This window comes from Phoenix dactylifera, chromosome 16, assembly GCF_051530095.1.
Source record: "Phoenix dactylifera cultivar Ajwa chromosome 16, Ajwa_hap1_PhDact_Kaust_v1.1, whole genome shotgun sequence".
In the NCBI taxonomy this organism is placed as follows: domain Eukaryota; kingdom Viridiplantae; phylum Streptophyta; class Magnoliopsida; order Arecales; family Arecaceae; genus Phoenix; species Phoenix dactylifera.
This window is the reverse complement of record NC_143205.1, coordinates 21,627,141-21,637,377: the sequence shown is the minus strand read 5'-3', so window position 1 is coordinate 21,637,377 and position 10,237 is coordinate 21,627,141. Positions and strand designations below refer to the sequence as shown.

Below are 10,237 nucleotides of genomic sequence, written 5' to 3'. Positions count from 1 at the left end.
CCAACTTACCAATCTATTCTTCTATTGCCTGGATATTCCCAATTGCTTTGCATTATGTTCCATAAGTGCTGCGTTTCTCTAATCACTTTCTTTATTTTCTTTAACTTTTGAAAATGCATGTGGCTGTAGTTTAGTGGTAAGAATTCTACGTTGTGGCCGTAGAGACCTGGGCTCGAATCCCAGCAGCCACAGTTTCTCTTTTGTCAATTTTTTTATATTTCTTCGTTTAGGAGTCATCGTTCTTCCCCTCTTTTGCTCCTCTCTCTTTCAGAATTTTCATTGCAGTTCTAACATCTGAATTCTGAGCCATCAAATTATCGCCCCCTTTTCTTTTTTCAATTTTTCGTCTTCCTTCTTTTAGGGTTTACAGTTTTTCCTTTCTGTCTTTCAAAATTTTCATTGCAGCTCTAGCATTTGAATTCTAAGCCATCAAACTATCGCTATATGTATTGTTATATACGTCTACAAAGCTGCAAGATGTGCGTGCAAATCGTCTATGTTAATGCTAATTCTCTTCTAACAACCGACTTTTCTTTTGATCGTGGGAAGAGATCAAAATATTTCTTCTGTAATGAATTCTTTATGGCTAGCTTTAGTCTTTTTCCTTTTATCAATGACATGGGTTGGGAGCTCTCTTTCCATTTTACTTACAAAAATAAAATTTGGTCTTAATTTTATTTTGAATACATATGTCTTAAACTATTCTTCAGTTTAATGTAATATACTTCTCCTTCTTTATGTAAATTTACGTTGTATGCAAATTTTTGCAACATTTATAAAATTCCTTAGTGTAATATACTTCTCTTTCTAGGCGGGTTTTCGAAGGCCGGTTCAATTAAATAGAAAAACCGTGCGATTGATAATCATTGGATCCATCTTTTCAAAATGCAGTCATTCAAATCATCCCAAAATAATCATTTAAATCTATTTGCATTTTCTTGCTTTTTTTTGAATCATCTAAACAATCAAGCAAATTGAGTTTAATACCATTCATGCTCTCGTAGACCAATTTTCCATCCGATTACTTCCATCTATATTGAAAGATAAAATCTAATTTGTACTATGCATTATCAACAGTCAGTGCTCGACACTAAGGAACAAAAGAAATCAATGTAATATCAGCTTCTCAAAATCTGAACTGAAAAAAGCTTACTTATGCAATATTAGTTATAGCTGAACATGAGAAAAGGATCATTTATGCCATATCTTACTAAAAAATAACTTTTTTAGTATATCTGGAAAATAGCACTAAAAATAGTCAATAAAAATTTCCTTTTATCAACAATGAATAATGAGATCTATTTCTTTTTTCAAAAGTTATTATTTTTATTATTATTGTTGTTGTTGTTGTTATTCTTATTATTACTAATACTGCTACTATTGCTATTATTGCGGTTTTAATTATATTATTATTACCTTCATCATTGTTGTCATCGTCGTCATTGTTATTATTGTTATTGTTGTTTTGGTTGTTATTATTCTTATTCTTGTTCTTCTTATTGTTATTGTTATCATTATTATTGTTGTTATTAGCCCATTAATTCAATAAATAGATGGTAATCATGTTTCAGCACAAAAATCTTTTCAACTAGTCAGTCCTTTGATGACTTACATTGCAATGGACACATGATAATGCGGCGTTCCAGAGGTTACCAAACGAGCATAAACCCTACCCCGAGTTCTTCTACGATAGGTCAACCACTTCCAACGCCTGCAAAATATCAGCTCAAGCAGTCTCACCCCGCCATCACAATTCAGCCGAGCACACAATGGAATGCTATCTGTTTCAACTGCTGAGAGTGGAGGGGTCATTGAGGAGGGCATCGTCAGTCCGCCACCACACTATCCATCTCGAAGACAGAAAACTCCTCATCTCAAAGAGCGAGAACATTAGATATAGTTGCTAAACATGCAGGATAGAGAGAGCATGCGACCCTTTTGTTTTCGAGACGGCAATTCAAGCATGCAAAGCTCTCTATGGTGCAAAAGATGAATCCGTCCTGCAGTTGGCCTAAGAGAAGATGTTAGAGAAATGGATCTGCGGTCTCCATTGCATCCCGAGTAGCAGCCAATACCTGCTTGAGAGCCCCCCCCTGACCGGCAGTGGCATTGCTCCACATTCTCAGGTCAGCGGATGCCCTCCATATGGCTACCAGCTCCCTCTCAGAAGCAAACAGACACCTCGTCCGGCCCAACAGCTCTAGCTAGCTACAAGACACGACGACTCCGGCGCACTCTGATGAGGAAACCGGTTCCAAGATGAAATGGAGGATAATCCAAAAACCCCAGTGCTCCTTTTCTTCGCCATGCAGCCCGCTGCACAGCAATCGCTCTCTCATCGCCGGCTTGCCAAATTCCCGACCTGACAAAAGACGCTAGCCAGAATCTAATATTTGTGGCCTTGCTTGAGCGACACAACTCACACAGCCAAAAATCCTGCCCTAAAAAGAGATGATGGCATGAGGATATGCCAATAAAGATGGGAGTTTTTCAACAGTTACCATTCACCTGCAGCGCGTCAGGCTTAGAATAGGCGAAGCATGCCAAGCCACCCATGAATGCGATTTTGCATTGGTCTCCTGCACTCCCGGATGATGCTTCCTTCTTTCTCTATCATGCCGTATCATCAAGCAAAAAATGGACTTGCACAAAAAGCAGCACAAGTGTATTGCATGGATAATATTACAACAAAAGTTATCATTCTATCGTGTCCCATCACGCAGGACACCGCACGAACTAGTAATGAACACCCGAAGTCTTGGCAGCAAGATGGAGAAGTGCCCATCTGTGGTAAATATTGCGAAGTTTCTTATACTTCTGTATAAATGTCTGAAGGTCAATCTCCTTGCCGAGGAGCTGCCTATGCAGTATTTCAGATTCCTCGTCCACTTTAATCATTGCCTCTGCAGACGTATCAGAAATTATATATAAGTCTCACTTCTTGCTGTATCATAAACCAGTTGATGTCTATTCAGGGATGTGCAGCAGACGCAACACAGATATGCACATGCGTTCATCTATGTCATGTATGCAACATGTTCATGTGATGTATCCGTAGTCACCGGAAATGGGTTGGATACAGGCACAGGGAAGCAGGTCTCGCAATAAAAATTAAGGAGAAAGCGCTAAGGTAGGGAGGTAGGGTGTAAGGATGAGTTTTTAAGGAGATTCCGAAGCATGTGGACCACCCGAAACAGAAAATTCCTGCTTATATTTATGTATCCAAATGTAATGTAGATAGGCTGACCACTTGTCGAAGCATTCACACAAGTGGAGGAATTAAATTTATATACTCATCATTTTCTTGCTGCCCGAAAATGTATGCATATGCTTACCATGAAGCTTCCGAAGAAGCGAAGCTGGAGAATACAACTTCAGAGTTTCTTCCTTCTGCCTCTCCAATCCGGCTAGCTTCTCTTGAGCAGCAGCTAATTCAGTTGTCCGAATGATAGTACACTGCACGTTCATTTGAAGCAAAGAGTCATCAATCAGGGATCAGCAAAAATGAGCATAATGCTGATCATTTGGAAATAAGAATCACACATTTGGCAGGTTAGAGAGAAAGCACAAGATGTTTCTTATAGAATGGCGAAATCAGTAATCTGCTATCAGTTACAATGTTTATTACCATAGAACGTCCAATGGTAAATGTGGAGAGAAAAAGCCTCTGAAGCCTACCTGATTCCTAAGCTCTAAAATTCTAGGTTCCTTCTCCAAATTCTCCCCTATAAAGTAAACATGAACCATACTTTTAGACTCATGGTGAAATGGCACAGTCAAACAATACACGTATAAAGCACACAAAGCAACTCACTCGCGAGTTGCGATGTTTCCTTGCGAAGTTCATCCCGAAGCTGCATAAAAACAGTTAAATGATAGTTCAAAGTCAAGCAAAAGTCTCAAACCAGAATATCAGTAAACAATGAAAGCATGCAATAGATAACAACAAAATGAAATTGATTCACTCGTATAGATAATAAAAAGCCTTCCTTATAATGGAAAATATCCTTTTACCTAGGGGTGTAAATGAAGCGAGCTGCTCAAGCTCAAGTAGCAAAATACTCGACTTGCAGGTCGCGAGCCTAGTCGAGTATATATATTTTTAATAATATTTTATTTTATTTACAAAATATATTATTAATTTAATATTTTAAATGTAATATTATGTTATATTTTGTTTTAATTATATTTTCTAATTATGACCAAGGCTCGAATTCGAGCTCAAACTCAAACTTGAGTATGGCTCAGTTGATATTCGAATCGAGTTGAATCGATCTCGAGTATTGCTTTTTTTGATCGAGTCGATCTCGAGTATTGCTTTTTTTGATCGAGTCGAGTTCGAGCTTGGATATTAAGACTCAGTCGATCTTGAGTCGAGTTTCAAGCCCGAGTATTTTGAATCAGGTTGAGCTCCAGCCCTAGATACTTAACTCAGCTCGGCTCGATTACACCCCTATATTTACTTAAAAACAAAAAAGAAAAAGAAAAACCTTTCCTTATAAAAAAAAGCTAAATAAACGTTTAGAATAAATAAATTTCATCAGTTACAAGTGTCCACCTTAAGGGAATCATATCGTACAAAAAATATGAGATGAAGGTGAAGATCAAGGAACCACAACACACTTTCATATTTCATATGAAAATATCAGTTGCTAACTAGGCAATTTCCAAGTATAATCAACAATTCACGACAAGCAATTTCTTGCAAAGCTACAACAATGATGTTGCCATATGGTGTCTATAGTGAAAGATCGCACAATTAACTGAACAAACCTGAGGAAACTTTTCTAACAACTTGTACTCATAGAAGAGGAGGGAAAGAATAATGCAAGAGATTCGTAGATAAAGGATAATTTTGTATAAGTAATATGTATGAAAACTGGTCTGAAGAGTAAGAAATACAGTTTAACTTTCAAACTCACATTATTCTGAATTTTCACTTGGTCGAGCGAATTAAAGAAAGCATTGTATGCCTCCTTGTCAGTTAGAAGCTTTCTCAACTCATCAACACTGCACATAACCAGGATTACAAGCGAAGTAGATGGGAGAGCATGAATTAAAGCTAGATTATATATAAGCACAAACATGTGAAGCAACTAAAACCATTGGTAATCAAATCTGAAAAAAATATTAGCAACAAACACAAAAGCATGTGCAGACCTATACACATGATGCATTTGACATGTCAACCATGTGTCAAAGAAGAGCATTGCATAACCTTTTCTTGTTGATATCAGGCACAAGTTACACTAATCTACAAAAGATACATTCCCCTCTATCTGCAAGGACAAGGCTTTTGAGCTTGCCTCCGTTTGATATCCGAAAACTGCTTAGCAACAGTCGGACAAGTGGGAGGGAGATTGTCCTCAGACAGGACAAAGAATGATCAAGGTTAACAGCAAGGTTTGAAAAGGCATCAGCTACCTGATTGCCCTCTCCATAGATGTGAGACAAGTGAAACCAAGCCAAAGACTCTGCCAGGGAGCAGATGCCAAGAATGCACAGGTGATATGATGAGGCAGAGCTCTTAGCAGCCAAAATCTTCCATCCAGAGTAATGCACCTGCTTTGGAATCTTCCTAGAATCTTGAACCAGCACCAAGATTCTAAGTGCTTCCTTACCACATGCGTCTCTAAAACATCCCCTTCTCCACACCTGCAACCTGCTCCCAGTTCTGGTAACAAAGGCAGAGCCTGATGATGCAAGATGCATTTAACCACAGCCATCAAGTCACCTTCAAACAGATCCCCAATGTGTGAAGCTCCTCGACAGCATAAATGACAGCATGCATTGCATAACTTTAAAATTCACTTTTTCTATGGAAAACTATAATCATAATCATGATAGATTTCCATGCAAACGATCATCCAGCAGAAAATAGCGGTTCTGTATCATAAAAACCAGGCACTCTCTCACACCCTCACACATGAAATCTTCCATCTCTACAACATCTCACTACCTTTTCCTCATCTCAAAACCAAATCAAACCAAATATCTCTTGATCTCCTCAAAGCAATTGCCACTACTGCTACGATGTGAGGTGGCACCTTCTTTTCTGAAAATCTTATCAGAGAGCTACAGCCCCCAAAACCATTGAAACCACCATCAAACACCTTTGCTTAAAGTGCTACTAAAACAACCGCTAGTCTGATGACGGATGCTAGGCCCGCTTAAGGAATGGTTTCTTATAGACGCAGCTCAGTCTAAGACTGCAGTTTCCTCGTTTGAAAAATCAAATACATTCTCTTTTTTTTTTTAACTTTGATAGTGACATGCTATAACAAACTAGAATCGAGATAACCACAAACTACCTTTTATCCTTCAAGCGAGAAATTATTCCTGCTGCCTCAGCAGGTGAAGGCTGCCCCTGTGATGGTGACTGAGGGCGATCTGAAGCTCTTTGATGTGTACCGACACCAGAAGAACTGCTTTGTGTGGAAGGGAGTGAAGATGAATTAACCACTGATGGAGGGTACCAAGATTGTGTAGGAATATTGTGAAAATTTGACTGAGCCTGCTGTTGTTGGGCACCCCTACATGCAAGTATTGGTTTACAAAACTTAATAAAACAAAATAAACACCAAAATTAATTGGACTTCTTTTAAAACAAAGCTTGGACAGAGTCCAATCAATTCATCAAGAAAGAAGTTATGGTGACATGGATTTGTCCAATAAACACAAGTTATGTGACAGTACTGTCAGTTTAAGTTGCCAAAAAATTTAGCCTTCACTTATTTATATGTGCAAATAACTTCCATAGTGAATGCATGGAATGGAAAAAAGAAAGCATCCTCAAGGTTATCGTAGGTGAAAACAATGACCTTGCATATTTCCCGGAAGTTCATTTAGTTATCAAAAAAATTACAAAGAATATTATATGGATAGCCATTAAATTCAGTAAGAAAGCCGGCTCATGAGCAGTTCATTAATTCAAGAGAAACTGAAGGCATATGATAGATCTGAAACAGACAAGTTAAAGATCACAAAGATTAAAACTTACCCAAAGATTGGAAACTTCCAGTTCATCATAGAAGCTACTGAGCTGCAGGGAATATAATAAAGTCACTTTAAATTTTATGTCAATTCAAATAAGAAAATAATATCTTCAAAATAGAAGCACACACATAAAATGATTCACACTTCCAACAAATTGGCTTTATGACTTGGTACAATAACTTTCTCTATCATGCATCATATGACCAAAGTATAATCGTCAATTTATTACTACAAGTTGCTATAGTTGTTGGAACAAATAACAGGACTTAGTAATTGTAATCCCTAACTATTGAGGAAAAATAACTAATAACAAAAAAAGGTTAAACTCTAAAATCTATATTATATTTAAATTAAAGTAATGTGCATTTCCTCTAGTTCCTTGTACTTCCATTTTCATCTCCTCTTTTCCCAAGCATTTTCCTTTCATCCCATTATTCTTACAGTCTTTTTTCATCCGATAAACTTTCCTGATGGTAATCCCCTGCCTTCAAACATTTAAAGCTACTACTAATGTTATTGATACCCACTTAGCTATAGATTGGAGATAAACCAATATTGTTTACAGAAGAACCAAATTTACTCAATACAAAAGCAAAGTCTGAAAATAAATTTTCATTAGTTATGTTCATAACTAAAAGATGTCTATTAAATTTGGATTCATGTTGCTAAGTACCATGTGTACTTGAATACTGCAAGAATTCAGTTTCTTATTTATAGGACAAATCCATGTCAAAATGTCTTTGGCCTTAACAGGGTTGTTGTTCCTTAAAATCAAATAACCAAGTGTGAGTAGCTAGCTCCATCATGAAGCTCAGTTTCACAGCCTAAAATCTATCAGTGATGATGCTAAGCAACTGAGAAGACTAATATAGGCTATTCCCCCAGATACAGTCAGACCGTAGAGAATACCACTAAAATTCCAGACTGCTCTTCATAACGAATGATATACTAAGCAGATTTTAAAATGTCACATGATTCCTTCAGATGCATGTTTCATCCCTTCCTAAAAGATTTCTATAAGGAATTACTTAAATGAATTGCCAAAAATAAGCATTCAGCTAATCTAAACCTGGGTTGTATGGAAAAACAAGTCAGGAGGTTAATTATGTTGGCAAAGTTGAATTTTTTCAGTAAAAAAGCTATCCACTTCCGTCACCCCAGGTGACTCAAAAATTGATAATAAACATTGCTAAAGTTTATAGCATCTGCAAGTACACATAGAAATGCCCTTGATATGATGCAATCAGCGAGTGATTTCTAGGCATTACATTTTCACATCAAGAAGCGTTGGATTAAGTTTCATACGTGCATGCTATAAAAATTTAGAATTCTTTAAATGATGTATGCATGATACATCCATTGTACCTAGACATGTCCATGAAAGCCCTTTGTGATTCTTGATTTGTCTATGCAAGTACAGTTACACATTATTATTGACTTACTTAAATTTTTTGCAGCATTAACATATATTTATTCCATGTTTTTCTTTGGCGTGTATGTTCGATCAGAAAATTAGATTCCTATAGTTTTGTTCCAACAAGAATCGGGTTTTATCCTTTCCGATTTTGAGTGCTGGCGCCAGAGAATCAGCCCCTTTATCAAGAACTCCTTTTTGGTTTCTTTTCTTTTCGTTCCATGACATCGTTCCAGCCAATTTATGAGACCCTTCTGAGCTATTTGACTATTGGGGTGTGGGCAGTTTTTCCATGTCCACCTAAAATAAAAGCGCGAGGCTTTTCCCCAATTATTCCATATTCAATCAGCTACCTCCAGCCCTAATTCTAATCTACACAAAAAGATAACGAAAACTTGACCGCAATGTTGTCTCATCACAAGAAGATGGAACCGATGCCTACTTCTTCATCATCAATTGGTCCGGGAAAAAAAGTAAAAGCAAAACCCTAGAAAACAAATCGAAAAAAAAAAGAACCCTATAGAAAAAAGCTCAATAGTAACTGTGAGAGATAACAGATGAATTCACCAATAGTAGAAACTCCCACCCCAAAACCAATCAAGAACTAGAAAAGATCAATTTTTACTTAAAAAATGGATAGACAAAGAAAACAGAATCAGAACAAAGGAAAAAAGAACGCAAAGAAAAGAACTCAAACAAATCGCAATCGCGTGCCTCTCTCCGTTCGATCCGATCGCTCCAAGATGGCGGTCGAATTGATCTCCGGCGTAATCTCCGAAAAGAGGGCAGAGAGAAAGAGCGACGAAGAGAGGGAACGAAGGAAGCAAGAGAAGGAGCCGGCCAAGATGAGTTCCTTTAGGGCTCGTTTGGTTCGCAGGAAAAGAAGGGGGGAAAGTGTAGTCAACGGGAAAGTAATGAAATGCCTCTTGTTTGGTTGGAGTTTTCAAAGGAGAGAGATGGAAAAGTTGTATTCCCATGGGAATATGATTCCCACATTTTATGGGAAAGTCTTTCCCATGAGAAACATGGGAAAGTTACTTTCTCATGAGGTGGGAATCACTCCTTTTTTATTTTTTTTCCAAAAAGACCCTTCAGCATTAAGGAAGCATTAAAGAGGCATTAAAGACCTAATTTTTATTAAGGGCATAATAGAAATTATACTTAACTTTCCTAGGAAAGTGGATGGTCGAGCAAACATAAGCACTTTGGAAATTTGTCACTTTTCCATGGTTAACCAAACATGCCAAAAGTACTTTCCTAGGTATCATCTTCCTAGGAATCTGATTCCCAGGAATCATATTCCTAGGAGGGAAAATACTTCCCGCGAACCAAACGAGCCCTTAGTCGCGGCGGAGGCTTTCTTCCGGAAAATTTGTTTCGGATCCTAATTGTAATCAAAGAACCCGATCCGATTCGGAACATCAGTGTTGGGTTTTCCCTTACATTCTGATCAAAATCCGGTCCATTACCGAGCCTGGAGCGATCTGCAGTTAATAAATCGAGCCGTCGAATTCGGATTTTGAGTCAAACCGGATCCAATATCCTTTCGCTTAAAGAAATTATTTATTACACTAGTTCGCTGCAAGTTCAAATCCCCTCCCAATGACCTTAGACCTTGGTTTGAGTCCTGCACAAAAACAACAATAGTTCATAGATACAGTAACAGCAAAAGCACACAAAAGTACCAGACTATTATAGAGCGATGGAGTGGATAAGGCCTACCTCTCATGTGATCAGAAAGGGCAGTGCAAAACCTCTCCTTCTCTCTCTCCAATGGCCGTGACATATTATATTTTTAATTGAGTTCTTGTATTAGTTTTTTTGGGG

General features: G+C 37.7%; 1 protein-coding gene and 1 non-coding gene across 6 annotated transcripts; one reads left to right on the top strand and one right to left on the bottom strand.

The window, feature by feature from the left end:
- The first annotated feature begins 119 nt into the window (after nt 1-119).
- Nucleotides 120-191, top strand: TRNAH-GUG (transfer RNA histidin (anticodon GUG)). Its single transcript has one exon. It is a non-coding gene; the product is annotated as a tRNA-His (tRNA).
- Nucleotides 192-2,643: 2,452 nt separating this feature from the next.
- LOC103705510 (vacuolar protein-sorting-associated protein 37 homolog 1-like) lies at nt 2,644-9,264 on the bottom strand. Of its 5 annotated transcripts, none has more exons than XM_017842372.5 (8): nt 9,108-9,264; nt 7,001-7,042; nt 6,312-6,533; nt 4,923-5,010; nt 3,815-3,854; nt 3,679-3,725; nt 3,336-3,456; nt 2,644-2,903 (listed from the first exon to the last, which is right to left on the bottom strand). In XM_017842372.5, the coding sequence occupies exons 2-8, from the start codon at nt 7,027-7,029 to the stop codon at nt 2,737-2,739; spliced, it is 714 nt and encodes a 237-aa protein (XP_017697861.3). In that variant the 5' UTR covers nt 7,030-7,042; nt 9,108-9,264; the 3' UTR covers nt 2,644-2,736. The 5 variants fall into 5 exon arrangements, with proteins under 5 accessions (XP_017697861.3, XP_008787466.3, XP_088569113.1 ...); XM_008789244.6 differs by having other exon boundaries at nt 9,125-9,264; XM_088712987.2 differs by lacking the exon at nt 6,312-6,533.
- Between the last annotated feature and the right edge of the window lie 973 nt (nt 9,265-10,237).